Source organism: Equus asinus, chromosome 3 (genome assembly GCF_041296235.1).
Source record: "Equus asinus isolate D_3611 breed Donkey chromosome 3, EquAss-T2T_v2, whole genome shotgun sequence".
Classification (NCBI taxonomy): Eukaryota; Metazoa; Chordata; class Mammalia; order Perissodactyla; family Equidae; genus Equus; species Equus asinus.
The window spans coordinates 99765501-99790117 of NC_091792.1; the positions used below are offsets into that span (position 1 = coordinate 99765501).

General features: G+C 34.6%; 1 protein-coding gene across 4 annotated transcripts in view; it reads right to left on the reverse strand.

The window, feature by feature from the left end:
* The window catches only part of BMP2K (BMP2 inducible kinase), a 121680-nt gene that overhangs the window by 9487 nt on the left and 87576 nt on the right, over nt 1-24617 (reverse strand). For 3 of the 4 annotated variants that reach the window (XM_044766204.2, XM_070505573.1, XM_044766205.2), the window contains exons 12-15: nt 24505-24603; nt 23549-23733; nt 18846-19003; nt 11821-11931 (exon numbers count right to left, since the gene is read on the reverse strand). In XM_044766204.2, coding sequence (XP_044622139.2) covers nt 11821-11931; nt 18846-19003; nt 23549-23733; nt 24505-24603 — 553 coding nt within the window. The remainder of the gene's footprint in view (nt 1-11820; nt 11932-18845; nt 19004-23548; nt 23734-24504; nt 24604-24617) is intronic. The other variant, XM_044766206.2, reaches the window with a different exon arrangement.

Genomic DNA, 24617 nt, shown 5'->3' on the forward strand with positions numbered 1-24617 from the left:
TAAGTGCAAGCAGGTATCTGTGGCTTGAACACAATGTTTGGGTTTTGGCTGGAGAAAACAGATTTGGAGTCATCACCACGCAGAGGGTATGTAGAAAGTCCAAGTCTGAAGGAAATCACCTGGAAGAGAGTACAGAAGAAGAAAAGGGGATCCAACACTGAGCCCTCATGTATAAAACATTCAGAAGTCAGCAGAGGAACGTGCAAAGCAAACTGGAAACTGCTACAGAAGGCGACCAGAACCAGGCGAGTGCAATGTCACAGAAGCCAGCAGAGGAGAGTGTTCCCCAGGGAGGGAGGAGAACCTAGTGGGTGACGCAAAGAGGGCCAATGAGCTGAGGACAGAAAAAGGCCACTGGCTCTGGTCAGCTCATGTAGTTTGTTGGCAACCCTGAAGTGAGGAGTGGGAAATCTATGGGGCTGAGTGGAGAGGGGGAGCGAATACATGGAGACTTCCATCAGGTCATACTTTAATACAAATATAATCTTCATCCATTATTCATCTGCCAGTTCCTTCAAACCAGCCAAGAGCTACGTGCAGGATCTTTCCAAATTTATAATAGGCTTATCTTAAATCCTAACAAATTAAAACCAAATCAAATGCAGATTCTCAAGTTTGACTTCTCCATACAGCATACTTCTGATATGAAAAATAAAGATTACTTTTAGATTAGCCGTAGAAGTTATTTTCATGAATTTTTATTCAAAATCAACAAATGTAATGGCTGAGACATGCAATCATCCTTCACTTTGGGATATTTCCCCTAAGATATATTTTAACTTATTACACCCTCAAACTACTTATCACCCACAGAGAGCCACACTGTGCACCCCTCACGCCTGCTCACAGACACCTCAGGAACATCCCATACATTTCCCAAAGCGTATTCTGCAGAACACTATTCCCGTAACAAGAACCAGACAGTTCTGTGGTCTTGGGCAACTGAGTTTATGCAATGCTGCACCATGCAGTGTGCCTCCACCCCTACTCCCCGGGAAGAGGCTCATTGTATTAAGGTGCTGACAAGTTCTACCCCAAAGAATCTGTTTAATCTTAGGAAACCTAGGATTTCCAAAATTTGCTTCACTACACACACTTTTATTTACATGGAACACGAAATAATCTTTGTAAACAATTTTGCAAAAGGCACTTTGGGAAAATGCTGCTCTCCAACTTCCCCGGGAAAATTTCCATTTCTAGGGCACACAGTTTTGTTGCTAAAGGTCTTCTGGAACATTTAACATAGTACAGAGTCCTTCCATTGACTTTCTTTTTGTTGTTGTTATATTTTAATCCCAGCCTTCCAAATTAACCCTTTCCTTTACCCAACTGGCCAACATTGCTTTCCAAAACACATTTATCACTTTCTTCTTCTCATTCTGTCTGTCCTTCATCAGCTTCTTAAAGTTGTATTAATAGACATATATATTTGTTATCAAGTGCTATAGAGATATATTTTGTTAATTATCATTGTGGATCTAAATTTGTGGGGTTTTTTCACTTACCATTTTTAATGTGTCTTTACAAGTATCAAGATAGTCCAGTATTAATTCTGATAGAAACACAATACAACATTGTATATATAGCATTTAACTATTTACCTATAGAACCTCTAGGTTGTTTCCAGTTTTTCACATTTTAAATAGAACCATGATCATGTACTTTTTCGTTGAGGGGAAAAAAGAAAAGAAAACTCTCCTTTTTAAATATTAATTTCACTTTACCAATTTACTATTATTCCCTCCTTTTGCATAATTAATACACTGCTAGTAAAGTTAACCCAGTAACAATCTCTGACAAGATCATAGCTAAATACTACTCTCTTCCTTCATAAATATGAGGGAATATATATTATCATATGAGCAAATAATATAATAGCAGATTCTACTTCATAGGATTGTTGTAAACGATGGACCTAAAATAGTGCCTGACACATAAGAAGCACTCGATGGTTAACTATCATCACCATCTCCAGGGCAAGGCCAAAGGCAGTTATGTCATACATCATACTCCAACCTTCTAGCAACTTTTCTGTACTCAATGGTTGAATGTGAATCTAAAGGAGAGGAATGAGTAGGGAGGAGGGTGCGATTCCATGGCTAATCCAAGGATAGTTCAGGTCCATTTTAGAACTGGCCAGGAATAAGGAGGCAAACAAATGTATATGCACACACGACAAGGGTACATTTTAGATCCTGGAAACTATATCTCTGATTTTTAAATAGCTATAGTTGAGAGCACAGTATAAGAAATTGCAAAGGACTAGTTTCAAAAAGAGCAAGAAAAGACACACAATGATCTATGCCATCTTTGTGGGTGCAGATTACATCCCTGAAAAGTATGGGCAACTGGGGAAATTTTCTGTTGGTATAGACAGATTGGTTTTATTGTCTTTATTTCTTTTATTGTCTCCCCTTCATAAAACTAAAACAAGCAATCAAAAAAATTTATCCAAATTCCTTTTTTCTCCCATATTCTCACAACCCACCCTGACACTGTTTAAATGTTTCTCTATTTCTTCATCTTTCCACTCCTTCACAAACTGTTATAGAGTCAAGGACAGCAGTGAGCCTCGACAACAGCATACTAAGAGCAACTTAAATGTTAAGCACCATTAAGCACCATTTAAGTATATGCAGTCATCTCTTCCAGCACCTCCTGGTTAAGTTCCAAGCTGCCAGTGACAACAATCCTAAATAAGGTTTCACTTTCTGTAGTAACAGCTATCTACTTAATCGTCCTCTCTTCACTGTGAAACTATAGAAATGAGAAAGAAATGGGAATTATACAAAAATAAAAACTATTTCACTATATTCTAAGGCTTTTAGTCCTGTTCCATAGACACAAAAGATTGTCAAAATAAGTACTACAAGTTATGAAGTTGGTTACCAACTGTGCAATGGATAGTACTTTAAAATGTGACTTCATAGCTAGAGTGCCATCAACTTTATAATCTATTTCTTTGCCTAAATATATTCGTGTAATAAGAAAAAAAAGAGAGAATTCAGATATTCCTGTCGTTTGCTCCTGGTCAGGCCAGATTGTTTCTTCAAGCTGTTTAGAGTAAATATTACACAATTGATCCACTATAAAATTTAAATCAGGATTATTTCACTGCTTAAGTTAATGTCCCCAAAGTATAGCTTAAATACGTTGCTTTATAATTCAATATATCCTAAATCCTAATAATCCCTATATTTACTGAGATTTGTATTATTAACATAAAAATGGCTGTTTTTTAAGTAGGTGGAATGGGAGCTATTATATTTAGAATAAGTGATAGGAACATGTATTTAAAGCATAAACAAGTGTCTAGAATGTGCCCAGGATCAAATCTCAGTTAGATCTTTTCTCAATTAATTTTAGTAAAACATTGTAAAATTTCATATATTAAGCAATTTCTATTTCTGGCTCTAAGTAAGGCCTTCTTCTTTCCTTAAATTAAATGCAGTAGAATGATATTTTGATGGCTTCCAGTCAGGATATTCTTTATTTCTGTTTGTGCCTTGGAACTACAAACTGTAAAAATTTCAGCTTTTTGAGTAATCCTCATCTTTTGAGGTTGGGTTTGATGGCTGAAAACAGCCAAAATCCAATCAGAGCCAAATCCTGAGAATGAGATGAGTGAAAGAGATAGACAATGCAGACTTGGGTAAATTATTAAGAACAGCAATGATGGGTTATGAAGTCTGAAATTCTCTTGTGTGGCATGTAAACTGTCTCTCAGGGAAAAGTTAGAGCAATGGAAGTCACTAAAGTATCAAGAGAACTAGTACTTATTTACACACATAAATTCTGCTGACTAAAGTTATTCTCACCACTTTACGGCTTAATATACCTCATATGCAGAATTTCAAAACAGTAGTTCACAGCGAACTAAAGTAGGGTTCAATTATTCAGTACCGTCAGTAAAATAACAAGCATTTACTAAATAAGTGAAACACCAAATTAACCATTTGGTAGCTGTCTACATAAAAGTATACAGCATACCTCCCTCCCTTCAGCAGAGGCTACTAAATGAAAGTGTCCCTTGATGACCAGTGTTCTCATTTGGAGTCATGCAGTACTTAGTGTCTCACTTTTCTCATCTGTGAAGTAGGGATAGCAATAGTATCTACCTCAAACAGGAGTGGCAGGGATTAAGGTGAGAACACAAGGAAGGTGCTTACAAGGCTGTTAGCTGGCATGTTGTGGGTACTTAGTAAAAGGGTACATTATTATTACTAATGCATGAGAGTATCATTTCATGATTATTTATGGAGTACCTATTATATAATTCTAATGGTACTAAAAGATGAATCCTAGGGGACAGTAACTAATATTGTCAATTGCACAAATGCAGTGCTAACGGTTTTTCATACATTATCTCCTAATTCCCCACCACTAGACTCCCACAAGAACATTAAGGTGAAAATGCTCTGTAAGGTTTGCTACGATCTTTCCTCTTCAATGTTATTAATCACATCTTCAAAAATGTTCCCCTTGCTTTCCATGTCAGATCACTGTCATGACTTCCTACCACTTCAAAGATGCGTTGTTACCCCCCAACGCTCACTCTTTGGCTTTCTCTTTTCTCTTCCATTTCTTTCTTTTGGTGAACTTAATCCTGTTTTATAGCTTCAAGCATATCTTGAAAGCAAAAAACAAGAAGGCATTTTTTAGAGATACAGTCCAATCTTTTTATACATAAAGAATTTGAAATTAGGGAATAGTTGAATGCCTTGCCCAAGTTTAAGGCCATACATCAAGGCCATAGTGATTTCTCTGCTGATGACACTAGTTTAAAACTGTCATCTGTAAATTCTCTCACTAAACTACCCATAGAATATCATCACCAGAAACATTCAATATAGCTTATCATCAACCCCCTACAAAATACCACCACAGACTTGTCTTGCATTTCTTCTGTATCCTCTTTACAAAGCTATGCCTGAAAGGTTAAAAAAAAAAAAAAAATACTAATAGAATGAGCACTGTATTGTTTTTATTTCAACAAATAGTGTTTTTCTGAACTGGTACAATAAATACCTTGGGTTGAGTATTCTAAAGTCTTATAGTCTTGTGTTGAGTATTATATAGTAGGGTTAAGTTCTAGAAATACTATAAGGCTTTATGAACAAATGAAAGAATACTCAGCTGTATAAAATCCACAGAAGATAAACATCCAAAACAGTCTCAATTTCCTCACCTATAAAATAAGGACAATAATGGAACTTACCTGATAGTGCTGAACATTAAATAATATTCACTTTATTTAGTGAAAGCTCATTAAATATTAGGGTGTGTGTGTGAGAAAGAGAGAGAGAAGGAATATATTCAATATATAGAGAGAGAAAGAATATATTAGAATATATATTAGATTACCAAAGTATACTTTGATAATGAATTCATTCATCAAGATATTACATGGCATACAAAGATGAATAAGACAATTCCTGAATTGACTTCAAGAAGCTTATCATTCACTTTAACAATTGTGAAACCCATGTACTAATCCTGCTTCTAGTGATCTGGAAAATGACTGACCAAGGTAGAAATAATTGATAGGTTCTAAAGCACAAGCTTACCAAACCAAATGAATATAAAAACATGAATCAGCCAAATGAATAGAAGAACATAAATCTGTCCATTCCATGCTTGAGTTTTCATAAAAGGAAATTTCTAGATGTTAATATTTCAAAGATATCACAGTCTTGCACACTCCAAAAGAGGATTCCAAATTCAAAAGCTAAAATTTGTAGTCAATTTCCAGACATTTATTATGCTTTTAAACAAATACTTCTTGAAAAGAAGGAAACCCTGGTTAATGCCACACTATTTTAAATAAATATTACAATTGATGTATTCTTAAATCACATAAATGAACCTTCATAAACTACATCAAAAAATTCAAAATATTTAGAAAATGTTAAAAAAAAGTAGGGCAAGGGGCATGTTTGCATCATACTATTCATGTCACCAGTCTTCAAATCAGGTTTCCATCTTTTAGAGGACAGTTCTTTTAGTTATAAAACAGGTGGTACATTTTTAATCATATAAGAAGCTTCCAGTTTCAAGGAAATTTTGATGTTCTTTTCTTCGCTGTCAGATTATAAAGGATGAATGGCTTGAAACTGCTATTGTAATTACATGCCTTCTGTTGTCTCATCATTTAGGGTATCAGGGAGGGGCTGTAAGACTTTGGAGCTCACTTTGAATTGGTAGCATACTGCCTGCCATCATTTCCCAGCAATTTACCATGCCAGGCCCAAGGATTAGTGGATTAGAAGGTTTTATCAAAATCTGTACTATTTCTCTGAAGACAAGCCAAGTGACAAGCCCTGAATATAAGAAAAGAATCATACTAGTTGTGAACAGTATTTCCCAGCCAGATTAAAAATGCTGTAAAACTGACATTTCTATTATGTTACTCATATTATTGTAGATTTTTATTAAAAACAGGCCACTTAACACGTTTATTTGTTTTGTTATTATTTACCCAACAGAGTTTAGAATCAGAAGTGGATTCCTACTATTAAACTATCTGACTTCAAGCAAGTCACTGACCCTCTCTGAGACTCAGTTTCTAGTATATGTCTATAGTAGAATTCAACAAATGGTAACCATTACTGCTGACATCCTGGAATAGAAAAATTCTTGATGTTCAAGTATTATATACAAGGTATAAAGGTATAAACACTATACCTCACCATGGCTTATATAATGATCCAGCATTTAGACTGATAATCTGTAATAGTTTATGTTCCAACAAATATTTCCTATATTTAATGTGACCTTTCCCAACCCTAAACTCAGTTTAACTTCCTATTAGGTAATGAGACCCATGAGGTGGGTTTGGGGTTTGGAAGAGTAGGGTAAATTCACCAAATCTAATTAAAAATAAAATGCAATACAAGAAATATAAAACTTCAGTGACCTAATTAATATGGGCTATATGTCAACAAAATTCTTCAAATACTATACATTTCAGAAGTAGTGAGCATTTATTAAAATTAGGTAGCCCACACTATAATTCACAGAGCCACACATCCTATGTTGGCACACAGACTAAGTGTAAAAAGATGCCTTGGGGAGAAGGAAGGCTGTGTGGGTTTCAGGACAGGAAATGAATATATGCTTTTAATATGACTTCTATGTATATACTGTAGTGAATACTGGCAGTTAATGCTTTAGTAAAAATAGAAATGGCACTACTAAAACAGTTCTCAGTATTGAAAAGCTTCACAGACAGGTTCTATCTACATTTTAAAGATTTCATGCAGTAGTTAAGAGAATACTAGCTTATTATTACTGGAACTTCATACTGCCACTAGCTGGATAGCAGTTGCAAAACTTAACACTAAGATTTTAGAACTTAGTAGTAAGTAGTAAAAATATTATTTAATAACACTACCAACAACAGCCACAATAGCAACCAACATTGAGGATGTGTGTGCTTTGTATAATATTCTCTAATTCAATCCTTTCAAGAATCTCATCAAGTAGCCAATATAATCCTCAATTTAAGATAAAGAAACTCTCCAAGAAATTAGGTAACACCCAATATCACATGGTTAATCTGTGATAGAACTAAGATTTACACCCAGGGCCTATAATTCCAAAGTCAATGTTCTTTATGATATACCACACTACTAATCTCAGTTTAGTAACCTGACATAAAAGGTAAATATAATTCCATGATTATTAAAATATATACTTATGGAATAAGATATTAGCTTTACATACAGCACCAAACAGATTCTTGAGATGATTGTTTTTTGCATAAATGGATAATTACAAAATTTAATTTTGCCCATAAAGAAATGTTTAAAAATAAGAAGAGGAAAAGCTAGATTTGATTCATTTTAAGACACAATCTACCAAAATGTTATCTTCAGTTAAGCTTCCTAAAAGTCTGAAAGTGAGATCATAAGCTAAGGCACCAAATAAATCAGAAAGGCGCATCTATGTGAAGAAACTAAGGTAGGCCAGCTGACCGTACCAATCTGGAGTACATGTAGCTGGTAAAGAGATTGAAGCAGTACCTCAAAAATTCACAAGGAAAAATAGAATTATTTACCCAGCCAAATTATCAATCAAGTGTCAGTTTAGGAAAAAAAGATATTTTTAGGCAGCAAAGTTTACAACTTTTCCTCCCATGCATATTTTCTCAAGAAACTATTAGAGAAGTTGCTCTACTAACAAACCAAGAAAGAGGAAGAGAAGAGATCCAGGAATTCCCAGGGAGACTAATGGGTGGAAAAAAATACTAGGAGGATAAGTGTGTGGCAGGCACAGAAAGCAACTAATTCCAACTGCAGAGCTCCATGAGAGATGTAACCAAGTAAAAATGAAAAGGATAGCCACCTTAAAACGGGAGGAAATCTACACTTCTAAAAAGAGATGAATCAATGGCAGGGTACATAAAAAACTAAGGGAAGAAAAACATAGTTATTTTTATAAACATAATTATAATTAACTCCAGGAAAAATAAAGCCTTACAGAAGAAAGGAAATGTAATCACAGTATTCTGGACCTCAGTTGTGACAACTATTTACATATTCAAAAAAATATACACATTGAACGATGACAACCAACAACTGTGTCAAAACTGTACTGGCAGGATGGGGGAAGGACACGTGTATGATTGCTTGTGTCTATGTGAGAGGCCTAATGTGTAACGAACCTAAATCCTCATTTTCCACAATAGGAAGTCCATGGATATTATGTAAAATTGAAGGAAAAAAAAGTAAGAAATAGCAGAATACGCATGACATATTAAAATGCCAGAGGAGACAAGTTACCTCCGAGTAGTCTGAACAGGGAGGGAGCAAGCAGAGAAGTGATTTTTTTCATTATAAATCTGTTAAATCCAACTTTTTCAAGTACATACATATATTATTTTAATTACAAAATTAGCATAAAAATAAGTTTGTAAAATTATGAAAACCAAAGAAAAAAACTAATCGATTAAGGTTAAGATTAAAAGTTTTAACAGAAACTTTTTCTTTCAAAATAAAGAGTATAATTCCTAATAAAACCAGTGTAAGGGACACTAGATTCAGGACAGTGGGCCACCTTCTTAAACATACTTTACCAGGAGACTTAAAATTTGCTAAATTCTTACAGCATTCTGCCTCACAATTGAATTCATTTTATTCTCAAGTAGCATTTTCCATATGGTTTACCTAAAATGAAATTAATTGTCAACTCTCAGATTCAACTAAGATGGATTATCATATATACGTATCACTCTGTATTGTACACACATACACACTTAGAAGTAGTTTCTTCCCTGTCTTCCGTCCTAGTCCTGCAAATCTCCAGATGCTCACGATGCTAGGTGGAGTATATTTTCGTTGGATACAATTCTTTTTTATTTTCCAATTTCTTCCTAAAGCTTATGGAGAACTTAATTTTTGTCTCAGTAGATTCACTTATTTTACTATTAGAGGAAAATGAATACCCCCAAATATTTTATTTTTACCAAAAAATTATACATAACCAAGTATTTCTAAGCATAATGAATAGATCAGTGGCAAAAAGTTATTTTTAAATTTTTTATTTTAATTATGTATTTGGGTTCTGATAAATATAAATTAACGATGCCAACAGAGCAAAGTGACGACCTCTTCTTCTCCATCTGGATGCACATTTGTCCTATGACCATTCCCTCCTTTATTCCAGTCTATGAACTCAATTTTTCATAACCAAACCCTTCCAATGTTCATGTTCACACTAAATCTAAAAAGATTTTTTGACAAGGTAGCATTTATATCAGAGGTCACCGTCCTAACACTAAGGATGAATTTTTAAGAATAGTCATAATTTTTTCATGCCTCCAATGAATATTATTAGGCATTTACTGGGTTGGCTACTGGGCAGGATTCAAAGACACATAATTCATGTTTCCAACCCTCAATAAGCTTAAAATCCAATCGAGAAGTTAAATACCCACAGTAAAAAGAAAACCAACATAACAATAGCAGCAATCAAGCTCAAATCTGTGAGCATATTTCTGACTACAAAAATCTTAGGCCTACTGCAAAATAAGGGTGCCCAGGAAAAAGGCAAATCACTGCGGCTGACTCTAGTTCCTGACTCCACCATTCATTCCCCAGGGTTCTTTCAGAAGCTCTTAAAGAACAGAGAAGAAGTTACATAGATAGTGCAAACCTGAAAAGGATTATGCAGCTCCTACAGCAGAAAAAGAGATGGCACTGAACCGCTTTCTGCCACAAATAAATCAGAATGTGAAGTCAATGCTTACTACGTTCTTGAGAGAGTATACAGGCCATTTTGAGATGAAATCATTTCTTTAAAAAGCAGTAACATTTTAAGACCAAGGATACTGGGAGTGTGAAAGAGTACATCTATGCGGATTAAGTAAATAGACACAGTAAACTATCTTCCCAGTTAGTGATGTCGTGTCATTCATGAAAAAGATAATTTGAAGGAAATTATCTTTCCTTCTTTTTTTAAGGAAAAATTGAAGGAAAAAATTTGAAGGAAAAATTTGAAGAAATTATCTACTTCAAATCAAGCAGAAAATGACAAGAATATGGACTGTTTTCAATAAGTGGCAAAGAATAAAACACGGAATGTGAAAGTATGTAGAAACACTCTTTTTTTTTTTTCTGCTTTTTCTCCCCAAATCCCCTCAGTACACAGTTGTATATTTTTTTTTAGTTCTGGGTCCTTCTAGTTGTGGCATGTGGGACGCCACCTCAACATGGCCTAATGAGAGGTGCCATGTCTGCGCCCAGGATCTGAACCAGTGAAACCCTGGGCCGCCGAAGCAGAGTGCATGAACTTAACCACTCAGCCACAGGGCCAGCCCCTAGAAACACTCTTAATTACTGTGCTATATATTTTGGATAACCAAATACGAATGCTGAAAAGCTGTAACATTGTCTCAATGTATTCATCAGAAATCCTGAAGACTTATTTCTTATTGTGGCTTTACATTCATAAGTTTTTCTTTTGTTGTTGTTCCCCCTTGCATATATTTTTTTAAATGACAGTGATGATGTTACATATGTAACTTGCCTGAGTGAGAAACAAAAGGAACAGAACCAGAGAACACAGCTGATAGCTACCTCGACTATATTAAACAAAACCTTTACCTTCCAATGAAGCAAGATTTCTTTCAATAGATTTCTCTTTTCTAAGATTAAACTCATTTTTTCCATTAAGACCATACACACACACAAATCCATTTATACCAAAGGGGGAATCCCAATCCATCCTAGTATCTTCAACAGTGTTAACTGGGTAATTACTTTGAAAATAATACTACAAATATTTTTAAAGGTGAATAATAACAATATTTAAATTATAGATTGAAATCAAAACAAGTATGTAAGAAGAAAAGAGTATGTAATCCCTCACAAAAAGACTGTAACAAATACAAAATCATTAATACTTTTTAAATGCAGCTACAACAGAGTATGTATAAACTACAAAAATAGGATTTTTAAGCAAAAATTAGGGGTAAAAATGTCTTAAATGTATTTTAAATATACAAAAGGGTGAAACGTTTTCATGCATGAATTTTTTTCAATAGTATCGAACAATAAAGGTAAAAAGAAACAGTTATGGTTCAATTATGTAGATCAGCATTTTCTATGCTGGCAAAAGGCACACTTGAACAACCCAATGGAAAGAACAACACTGGGAAGACTAGGATAGCTAAAGGTTAAAAGAACTTTCTATTCTCTTTTCTGCAACGAACACCTGATTCTTACTTAGACTTTATATTTACTAAGGGTTTTTGTTGTCGTTGTTGCAGTTCTTGCGTGTACTTTTAACGGTAGTGATGATGTGACATATGTAACTTGCCTGAGTGAGACATGAAAGGAACAGAACCAAAAGGATCTTCTGGAGGATGGTTATGTGGAGCAGAAAGTGGGTCTACATTCTTATCTGAGGATGCTTTCTCCTCGAGCCTGTCTGCAAAAATAAGATGAAACAAAACAAAAATAAAATGAAAACAAAACGGTCTTTAAATTAAAAACAAAAAGTAGTATACAATATAAATAAAAGTAAAAAGTACACAAAGCAACAGCCTTTTTGAAAAATATTAGATTCAGAGTTCATTTTTGTAAGTATTAGGAGGTAGTCCTGAGTTTAATACGTATTTGTCGCTACAAAAGCAAGCTTCACTCTATAATCCCAGGGCCAGATTTCACTAAGTACAATTAACCTAATAAATAACCTAGTTTGGTGTATTTAAATACTAGTTGTCTTCAACTTGTAACATATTGGACCTGAACTTAAACCCAGTTAACTAAACAGAGACATATTTGGCAGACTTTCTCCAAAAACACATATGGAAAAAATACTGCAAATGGTCATTCATGCATAAAGTAGGTAAATCTTATTTCTCAACAGCAATAAAAAGTAATTCACTGTATTTTACGTTATTGTTCATTTCTCTTTTTACTTTGTAATTATTAAACCATTCACATAACATACAAAGATATAAATATTTCTCTACTAAATTAAAAGCCTTAACAGAATTTATTATTTCATCCAACAAATATTTGAGCATCTAGTAAGTGCCAGGCACTGTTCTAAGCAATGGGCATGCAACATGAAACGAAACAAAGACGCTTGCCCTCATGGAGTTTATATGCTGGCATGGAAAAACAAATAATAAGCAGTGAACATAAGGAGAAATATATGCAAATGTTAAAACCAAAGCCATAGAGAAAAACGTAGTGCAGGGTAAAAGGAAAGAAGGCAGTGGGCACAGATTGCAGTAATAAATAGAGTGATTCGAATAGGGACCAGGTGAGAAGAGGCTTCCAGGAGGCAGGAAGTGGACACGTGGGGAAGTACACACCAGGCAGAGAAGAGCTGGAGCCAAGGCTCTAGGGCAGGAGCAGAACCGGAGTGTCTGAAGAGGAGCTGATGTATCCAGATTCCCTAGTAGTGATTATCCTTTCTCTGTTCTTAAACTATGCACATCAGAGGCACTTCATCAGTTGAGAACTTCCGGATTTTTGTAAGATGTCTCTATCGTGATTCTTAGCAATCTAACACATACCATCAGGGACCCATTCTGCCTTTCCAGATATTTTAAGCATTCCCAGGACTACACCTTTCATATTTAAGGAATTCTATGGGTAAATTGTGCTGGTTTCATTTGACTTCTAAAGGATGGCTGGATGAGGAGGAAGAATCCAAATGTAATTAGAATCCTCTAAAAATCACTTGTAACTTCAGAGTGAAGCAAAAACCCCCAAGTTAAAGCAGCACTCTCCTAGGACAGTACTTCTCAAATTTAACGTGCATGCCAATCTCCTGGGGATTTGTTAAAATGAAGATTCTGACTGGATGGTTCTGGGATGGGTCCTGAGATTCTGCACTTCAACAAGCTCCCAGGTGCTGGGATAGTGCTGGTCCAGGGAACACAATCTTGAGATGGCAAGTCTACAATATCCTGAATATAGTTAATTACTGCTATGGACAACTAATTCTTTCAACACCTTTATGATAACAGATATGATTATCAGCTTTTATGGCTAAAACTAACTCTGCAATATCCACATGAAACTTTGGGCTGTTTAAAATTTTACTTAAAATTTTGTTGAAGGATTAATAAATATTTTAAGGCAACACATCTGACAATTGATTTATGCACAAACAGAACTTCCAAAACCTAAGGGCTACTTTTCAAATCTAATACTGCAATGGATAACAACGAAAATTTATTTTGTGTTCTTTTTCAAAATATCAACTGTATACTTAATTCAGGAAATCAGTAACAAATGCTGACTGTACCATGAAAAAAGTTTTTTCATATTTTGCTGTCCAACACCTATTAAAGAGAAGTTAGTCTCACAGCGTCTTTTCAAAAGAATAAGGTTGGAGATTCCTCTTTATAACAAAGGAGCTTTAAGCTATTGTGGTGAGAAGCCACAATCAAACCTTAAATAGAGCCCTAAGATTCACTGAGTCACTGTGGGTACCTGCAGTTACCAATTTTATCAGGCCCTGAATGCATTTATAAAGCAACTGTAAAGCCAGGGACTATTCCTTGTATCAGAGTCCTCCTAGCCCTCCCCAGCCTATCTCCATCTCCCAAATTCTGGTGTACAAAAGAGTGAGGACAAAGGAAAGAGGGAATGGGGAAGGACAAATGGGAGCGACTGTCTCAGAGTGATTGCCTCGGCATATCAATATCCAAGAGCCCTCATTCTCAAAAATCACAACAAGAGTATATGGATACTTAGGTCTAAATTAGGACCAAACTTCCTTCCTAAACAATCCGCATCATAATTGGCAGGATTCCTGTATAAAATGTAGTTACTTGGGCCCTACCACAGACTTAATGAATCAGATTATCTGAGTAGCAGCTTGGGAGTCTACATTTTAACATACTTTCCAGGTTTATAAATCACTGGCAATGATTCCCAGCATATAAAAATGCAAAGTTACCGCTAAGGTTCTTTGAATTCTCATGCACTGATGCATTATCTCCATCATGGTAAATTCATGGAAAATGCAAAAACAGCACCATGTAGTTATGACAAGAACACAAATATTTCATGTAGGGATAAACTAATGTTTTTTATATAGTGGATCCCCATAATTAAAAGCATGAAGACACTGTTCTATGCAAAGTTCACTTCTCTAATTATCTCAAAAGAGAAATCAAAATAAACTTGCTATAAAATGAATCATGTTCTCATTGTTCCACAAAACACAGAATCAATTTTTCCATGGAGGATTTTTCAAAAATCATTTAGATTTCTAAAGTTCACATGATAATCTGGGTCCCAGGGCACAAAATACAAAGCAAATATTAATTTTTTAAATTATCAATCATCTATAAATAAAAACCAACGAAATGGTATGTAGAGTTACTTTTCAAATTCACAGTCACTTCTAAAATATATTTAAGTTCCATTTTCAAATAACTGGTTTTCTTTACTTTAGAGCAAAACTTGAATTTGATTTGTTCAGTAAAAGAAACTTACCTTCTCCTGCCTTCCCAAAAGAACTGGGTTGGTGAATAAAGACAATATCTTTTCAAGAATTTTAATTGATACAGATGGTAAAAATACAGGATTTTAAAAAGCCTAGAATGAAAGTACGTTCCATAATATCATCATAAAAGTAAGAAACTCTAAAAAGTTAATTCAGCTGCTTATATGGATAATGGCTCAAATAGCCAAAAGATTAATATTAAATAAGTTTTAAAAGTACAGTCTTCATCTGATACTTCTGAAACTGTTCTACCATACTTGAAAAGTTCTGTCATTCTGCACTGAAGGAACAGTAACAGATGTGAATTAGCTTAAAATGCTAAGAGTTAATGTTTTACAAGAAACTAATTATATGTACAGATGTTTATTTCACTGTGTGGCTTCATAGTAAAAAAAAAAAACATATTCAGTAGAATTTGCAAAGCAGCCACAGTCTAGTTTCTTCTAATTCTTCCTTTTAGTTATTTTGATGTGATTTTACACAGAAACAAACAATAAATCCACCATCAACAAGAAAATAATATTCCATTAAGTATTACTTTTAATTAACATGCAGAGCTGCACAACTATTTGAACAAATGCAATTTAAAAATCTTCCCAAAGCAAACACCTGTATTCTAATTAATGTTTAATGTATTAAATATTATGACAGATTTATAAAGTTTACATACTAATTTGGATGTTTTGTACAAAAGACAATGAAAATACAAGCTTAAACTTTAAGAAATATCATTGAGAACAGCTTCATTAATAATGCTTAATTTTCATTTAACGTTTTGGTTTTAAATAGAAGTAGGTAAAAACTTCTGAACCATAAGTAACATTCAGTTACACTGAAAGCAAAAGCAGGAAGAATCTGGCTTATTTTACATGCTAAATTCCTTGCCAATTGGTATATGAATCAACTGTTTTCTTAAAGATCATTTTAAAAAGTTTTTGTTACCAATGTCATACATTTTGGAATTTTAGTGTCTCAAAATATATTATGATTTTAAAAATACTTTCTGGATAATACACATAAGTAAAATATTTCCTAGACAGCATATCCTTTTTCTTTTAAATAAATAACTATATATCATTTTAAAAATAAAACCTCAAATGGCAATGTATTATTCTGAACAATCATTACACAGGCAATGCCTATGTTTTTAAGGATCCTACATAAAGGTATTTAGTTTCTCACTGGAAAGCATTTCATAAACCAAATATAAATTATTTTAGGAAGGATTTTGGAAAATTGTTGATAAATATCTATACTGAGAAAAAAGGTAAATTTGATATGTCAAATGCATCAATAATTTACTTATTCATTTTGGAAAAAGTTGTTAGGACAGAGGAACCAACCAGTAATGACCAACAATTAATTTTCATTACACTGTTAGTCTTCTACTGAAACTTAAGGTTTTGGAAGAGGTCTTTTGCCTATCAGTGTATCAAGGAGATCAAATATTAGGTACCTATTGCTTGTGAGTGAAAGAGGTGCTAAAGATGACCAATCTTAGAGTCAAGCAAAACTTTAGGATGAAAACTTTCTAAACTATATCCTATACATTATGACTTCTTTGTAAACTTTATTACAGAATTTCACCTTTTTTGAACCCCATTATTATGACTATCAGTTATTAAGGGAAAAACAGACATTTTGCCATCTCCTTCCTTACTGTCATATGTCACTTCTGCAGTTGATGTGTTTGCCCACAAAGCCCCTTCTAATTTGTTTTTTAATTGTCAGCTGAGAAACTGATAGTTTAGATATAATTTTTAAATGCTGGTTAAAGGGAAATAACCTCAGAAGTCGAAGCCAAAACACTTATACAGAAGGTGAGGAAAGGGGAGCATTTATGGAGTGCCCAGACTCTTTAAAGACATTATTTCATTTAATTTTCTTGACAAGCCTGTGAGATAAGCATCATTATACCCAGTTTAAAAACAAGGAAGTGAGACAGCAGTTAAGTGACTTTACTGTGATTACAACCCAGTTAAATGGCATTGTCAGGCATCAGAATTCGTATTTTCTTGGTGCTAGGTGCGAATTTAAGTGCATCAGCCTTGTGACAGTGATTTCAATAGCTCAGGGACGATCTAGGCTGTTTCCCAAATGGCTGAGTTGCTCCAAGTCTGACCTTCAGATAAAGTTCTTACTGCACTTCATTTAGAATTTAATATCTTTCCATAATTAACATCTCAATGAAGTCTGAACTCTCTTGGGCATACACATGTGTGCAAAAATACATATGCAAATTACACATGTCATCTGACCTTAAAGTTTGAAAGCAAATAGCTGGTTAAGAGTTTTACATGCTAAACCCAATTTTTATGAAGTTATGTATACATATTTGTATGCCATTCTTGCCCATGTGAAGTGAGGAAAACTTGAGCATCATTACAAATTCTAGGAAACTTAGAAAAACACATTTTTATAAGGTACAAAATAATGTAAATACTTTACCCATTCCATAAATTTATTTTTTTTTTAAAAAAAAAAGGAGTTTTTTACCCAAGGAGTAGAAAATACTTATTTAGCAAACCCTTAGTTACTATCCTGTTCAGAACACATTAAAATGAATATTTTAATTTTACCTTTTGCTTTAAAAATAATCCTACAAATTATAAGGATTTGGTTACCGGCTGTGTCTCCCTGCCATTCCCAACAAAAGAAAGAGATGCTTTATTTCCTTTTTTAACACCTTGCTTTTGGGGCCACATACCATAAATTGTAGGAAAAATGCCAAACAAAAAAGTTGTGGTTTAAAATAAAATTTCTTTAATAAAAAGATATAAGGTTGGTTTAACCAAAGTTAACAAACCCTTTATTAAAGGCTCAGAATTCATTTTTATATCTGCATTTAATCATCAATTGTTCATAGTCATATAACCAATATGTAAAATACAAAGTTAAATCCCACACAACTATTCTTACATAAATTCAGGGCATTTATAAATTTTACAGAAAATATATACCAATTTGGAACAAAGTGGTTCATCTAATAAATGTTCTCATGAGGCCAGTTACCTACAATAAAATAGAAACTAGAAAGTACTACTAGGAACCATTAAGACCTTCTTGTCACATGCATAATGGGAAAACACACTTGGATGGGTGTGCACACGCACACACACACAAACATATACACACAAGCCTCAGAAACCTGAAAGTTGTCTACATACTCCAAAAGTGAGCTTTTTGCTCCTATTTTGCTCCTCAAAACACTCCACATATGTGTTTTCCAAGAAAGAACTTTTCTAAAATATGTATGGCAAGGCTTGACATATATATTAGGTAGTTTAAGAAAAAGAAATGATTTCAAGTAAAAACATTGAGATATCTGATTTAAAGTGGGAAAGAATTTATTTAACTTCTGCCATATCAGGACAACAAAGCAGCCCTTTCATGTCACCACTCATTAAAAGGGCATTACAAAACATTAACATAATGTAGGAGCCCCTGTTTTCTTTCAGGCACTTTCAAAGGGCATCTCAGACCCAGAATATCTTCTAAGTGTGCAAGAAAACAGAGCTGCAAAACGATTAGTAAGGCAAGATACTAACGTCTCCCTTTTTATTCGAACATTAATAGTCCATGTTTTGGAGAGATGCTGGATTTAACATTCAAAGATATGCAGTATTTAAGTGTTAGGAATCAGCGTATTATCAGCAATCTTAGCTTTAATAGCTACTATCAAGCAATTGATTTCTAACGCACACAACAGAGTTCGACAGTATATGTAAAAGAAGATGGCCTGGTTTTTGCCCTCAAATGCACAAAAAGAATTTTCTTTTTACCACCTCAAAACAGTCTTTGGCCTTGCTGAATAATTATAGAGCTGTTATTTTACTGTGAAGCAAAATAAGCCTTCAAGTGTCCCTTACTTGATCTCAGAAGGTCAAATTCTCTGTCCAACAGCTCCTCTTCTGTTAACTTGGAGAAATTATCCTCTCCAAAAGGATTCCACCCTGACATATCAGGTGGGTTACTGACGTTCTTCTGATTTGTAATATTTGCAACTGCCTCTTTATCAGCAACTGACCTATAGTAATAATTAAGAGAAGAAAAAGAAGAGAAATAATTAGAATTGAAAATTTTAAAGTGCCCTAGTTCATACTTCATAAACGCTTAGAGAAGCAGATCATTTTGTTATGAGGGAGACAGCAGATAAGGGCATGGATTGTGAGGGAGACCACCGAGGGTTTGAATCACCTCCAGACCGTCACTAGCTGTACGTCCTCGGGCAAGTTCCTTAACCTATGTCTCAGCTTCCTCACCTGTAAAACAGGAGTAACAGCATCTACCTCATAGGGTTACGGAGAAGATGAAATGATTTAATACACATAAAGCAAAGAGAACAGTGTCTGGCAAAAAAATAAGCACTCAATAAATATTAACTATTATTATGATAGTGAATGAGCCTTGAAGTGAAAACCAATTTCTATCAACGGTATCACTCTAAAATCACTACTGAGTAAGGTGATCTTACGTCTTGGTTGAGACACCACAAAAGTTTTCCTTTTGACAAAGGCATTCTCTATATAACTACCAATAAAACATGAACTGCTAGGATTGCTTTACAAATTAGCTAAAACTAGATGAGGGTTATTTTCTATATAGTAAGTCATTCATGGTGTTTAAAATATCTATATTCTGGGGCCTGGGACCACTGGTTCTAAGAAAGTTATCTAACAGGCCTCTTGGCTTTTGAGAAGATGTGCGTCTAAAGACTTCTTAGCCTAAGTATCCCTGGGTCCCTCTCCCTCAACCTAGCCTGGAAATAGAACACAGGCACGAGGCAATGTAACAAAGTTGTCAAGTTTATTTCATAATTCAGATCCAGGTCTTCTAATATTGGCAATGGAGGGAGAATCTCTATTTGCTTCTAAAGAAGTATCTCAGTTTTGCAAGCCCTGACTCACCCTCTTCCCCTTGGGAGCTCACTTCCATTGCCACCACATAGGTCTTAAAAGGAAAGAGAGGGCAAAAGTTGCCCATTTAATCCCCTAGTCCAAGCCCCCTCAGTATAGCTGAGACAAGAAAGGAATGTTTAAACGCTTACTGAAAGCTGGAAGAAAATAAACATAGTAATTGACCAACAAGTAGATAGTCTTTCTTAGTAAATATAACTTAGGTATGTTAATAATAAACATTATTCAGCTTAGAACTCACTCTGGGAATGTATTAAGGTCTGAGGCTGTCTCCATATGACAGAATCCCAACTCTAATTCCAAAACTATCCTCAAGGACTTTCAGAGTCCTTGAAACACAAATGAGAGAGGCTAAAACTCAGAGAAACGGGCATTCCCCCTCCTGTCAATCACCCTTTCCAGAACTTTCTGATTCTCTATCTGAATCATCCTCTTCCTGTTCCTGAGATGACTTTATGGACTTGTCCTGGTAGACTGTAACTCAAGGGGGTGGGGGGGGGGGGAGAGGTCACCTTAACCTACAGTTTAAACAGGTATTAAAATATTAAAATGTGTCTACAAGTTCTTCCACAGTCCTCCCTTCAAAGGGCATAAATGAATTCCCCTGCCCTTGAATGTGTGCTAGTTCTAGTGACTTCATTCTGACAAATGAAACACGGCAGAAGCACCAGTGTGTGACTTCCGAGACCAGGTCATAAAAGGCATTACAGGCTCCTTCTTGCCCTCTCTTTTGGACCATGTTCTAGAAGAAACTAGAATAAACAACTGCTTGTTCAGAACAGTCTTTGGCTTTGCCAAAGAGAATACTCAAACAGCCTTTTGGAGAGATCCATGTGGCAGAGAACTGAGGCCTCCTGCCCAAAGCCGTGTGAGTGAGCCATCTTATAAACAGATCTTCCAGCATCAGCCAACTCTTAACTACAACCTCATGAGAGATCCTTCCATGGACATTTCCATACAGCTAAGCCACTCCTAAGTTCCTGATCCAAAGAAAGTGTGTGAGATAATAAATGTTTATCATTTGTTTTAAACCACTAAGTTTTGGGGTAATTTATTAAGCAGCAACAAATAACTGATACAACAGGGCATTTTATATCATAAGGAATAATATATACGTAGGAGATGTTTACTTTTCAACTATTATTTGAATAAAACACAGTAATACTCTCTAATATTCAACTAACAATATATTAACACAGTGGAAGGGTAGAAATTTTAGTAGAAGAGTGAGTGGGAAAGAAAAGGAAATAATCATGCTAACCAAATAGTTACCCTTCCCCTCTAAGTAGCTACTTGGTTTCTTATCTTCTACTCAAATATCCCTTATACACTTAGAACAAAATATTTAATCTCAATTCTCATCTTCCACTGACTTAGTCATAAGCAAGAATATTTGGTTACAGATAACTTTTTAAATTGTTGTAGAAGATGTGCTCAATACATAATCCTTGGTAAAGACTGATATTAAATAGGAACAATATTAGTGAAGCAGCATTGAGGCACCAAATGTGGCTGCAGCAGTGTTCCTGGGGTATATTCTGTGTTCCTAACTTTTATTTGCTGAGTATATAATTGTTTCTACCCATCTAACCATTACCCTTTCCTGCTCCATCCTCCCATTGCCCTCAATACATAATTTCACAGGAGTTGAGTAAAACAAGTCTTATATCCTTTCACAAATATCCAACCCAATATTTCCCAAACTGGGGTATGCAAGATGATTTTGATGATAAACTAATTTTTTTTATTTTAAAGTTACAAAAAAAAATACTAAAGTTATAAAAAAGTACTTATCTAACATAGCACATCTGTGATTTCATGAATAGTATCACCAGCAATGAGATTTAAGTAGGCAGTGCTATGGTAATTCACACGAGTTAGAGGTATCAGCACCTTGCATGCCTACATGTGCCTCAAATCTTTAGATACTCATCTTCTTTTACAACTAATCAGAAGTTTACAGGGTACATATGCTATAAAACACTAACATGAATTTTCTCATACAGGATTTCCAATTCATGACTCCTTCTCATCATTGACACAACTTTGCTTCCAGAGGTCGGTATCCTTTAGAATATGAAGTATACGTAAGTATATATGCTGTATCAGAGAAGACAGTTTAATGTCTTTGTATTTTCCAACTACATATACTAGATATAATTGACATTTTTTATGTCAGTTAACATCAAAAGTAAAAAAAAATCAATCTAATTAATAAAACAGCCTTGTCAGTATCTTAAACTAAACAATATTGAGCAGAATACTCTATTTTTAATGAAGAATAAAACTATCCCATTCTTATCCCTAGGGGGCATATTTCCAGGTATGTCTTTTTCATAAATTTATTAGATTGCTCCTTGTATTTCAGACTATATCTTAGTGGCATTAATTTTGTTTAAAATGTATACTATTTGTTTTAATGTTATTATTTACAATAATGCCATTAATTTATTAAAAAAGAAAGTGCTATATGGGTAAATCAAAAAATTGTAATAGGATAGGCAAATGACAAAGCGTTTGGCAAATAGTGATCTGGATCTTTAAACCAGACTTTCCTCTTTTGCCCTGCGCTCCACTTAGACATACGTGTCATAATTCATGCACCTCAATTTTTGATTTAGGAAAGCACTTCAATAAACCCATTTGTTTTCTCTCTCCCTTCCTTTCTCTCTCTCTCTCTCACACACACACACACACACACACACAGGTTGGGAGGTGTACTACAGCAAACTGTATACTTTAACTCTCTCTTGACCTGCTCAGTGAACAAGCATGCTACTGATGTTGCTGTGTCTCATGCCCAATGCCTAGCCAAAGCTGCAGACATCTTTTCCCAGCTAACATTTCATATCCTGAAACAGTGCTGTATGAGAACTTCTTCAACAGTGTTGTATCAGAACTTCTTTAGCGTTCCAGTAAGTTCTAATAGCTACTTCCTCCTACGTATCTAAAAATATTAGGAAGTATTCATAATGGTCAATTCTTAATTACAAAATCCTGAAGTACCTCCCATATCAAATCTAAGTTTGAGAAAATTTGTATCACAATTCTTCAATTTATTGTAATGTTTTCCATATGAATTATCCATGAAAAATAACTCTATTAACCAATGTATCTAAATAACCAAAATACACTATGCTATGGTAACAATGAGCCTGCTGTTTCTCATCATCTTAAAAAAGATCCAAATGACACATTAAAATTTTTGTACCTGTTTAAATTAAACCAAATTAGGCAATCTTTATGAGTAAATATATTATCAAATTAATTGGAAACAATAACAAGTAAATAGAAAAAGTTAAATTAACTTGTCTACAAGGATTTTTTTTTTTGAACTACTAAAGCAGCTTGTTAGGGTTTTGTTTCTACTTAAATTACAAAGAATGTCTTAACATATAAGCCAATAATTTCCTTAGCCTTAAATGTTGCTGGATGTTGCTAAGCTATCCGCAAACAGCAGTTAGCAGAATTAACTGATGAAAATGCAAGAAAAGATGAGGATGCACAGGAACCAGAAGAGAGGCCTAGTAACAGAAAACGGGAGACTCTACAGAAAGATGGGCTCTAAATTAGTTCAGGAGCCACTTAGTGACTCTCCTCTACAATCAGACCCATTTCCACAATAATTCCCTTTGCATTCATGGAAAAATACTTGCCTATTGGCACTATACGAGGAGTCCATTATGGCTCCAACCTGCGCTGGAAGCGATGAAGTATAAGAAACTAAAGCTGGTGAGAACTCTTGAGGGGAGGTAAGATATTCCGGGGACGCCTGTTGTTGAGTCTGCTGATGCTGAGCTAGCATTTGCTGCTGCAAGAAAGCCTGCTGATACTGCTGCATCTGAAACAAGAAATGCCATTAGACCAAAGAAGGCTCCAAGTCGCTAAAGCAGTGTCAGCCTCGCATCTATTTACTACCTTTCCTTTTCACATTGGCAACAACTCAGAAACCTGAAAAACAACTTATATCTGAAGAAGCAGCTTGCTACTAGAAAACTACAGCAAGATGAAATAAATCTATTTAAAAAGTTATTTAACTGGACTTGTGATCATTTTGCAATATATACAAATATCAAATAATTACCTTGTACCCCTGAAACTAATATAATGTTTTGTCGATTATAACAGTTAAAAAAAAGTTGTGAAGCTAGGTTCCATTGACAGGATTCATAAATCCTCCTTTGAATAGTTTAAGAAAAGACAATAGAGTAGCATAAAGTCACTAACACAGCGGTTGCTGTAAAAAAAAGGTCAAACTATTCTCTGAAGCCAATGTACTTTTCCTTTGGGTTTCTTTTTTTATTCAACAGAGATCTGCTGAACAAAAGAGACATATGACAAAAGATCATGGGTAATAGATCATTTCCCTTATACTATGAGAAAAGAGAAAAATACCATCAGTTAGTTACACTGTGCCAAATTCAGGTGCTATAGTTCAGCCCAATTTAAAGCTGCTTGAGAATATATGACTGGCTTTAATAAAATATATGTTAATTAACTGACTTGAATTGATGTTGAATTTTTAAATTCTGAATAATACCATACATACTGTGAATTCCAACACAGGAACGTATACTCAGAGAGAAATCTCTAGAAATTATATAACACTTACCATTGCAGGATACTGCGATGCGGAAGGTTGTGGCTGATATACGGAATTCATTAAAAACTGTTGTTGAAGTATCTGTTGCTGCTGCATTGCATGTTGATACTACAATGAGAAAA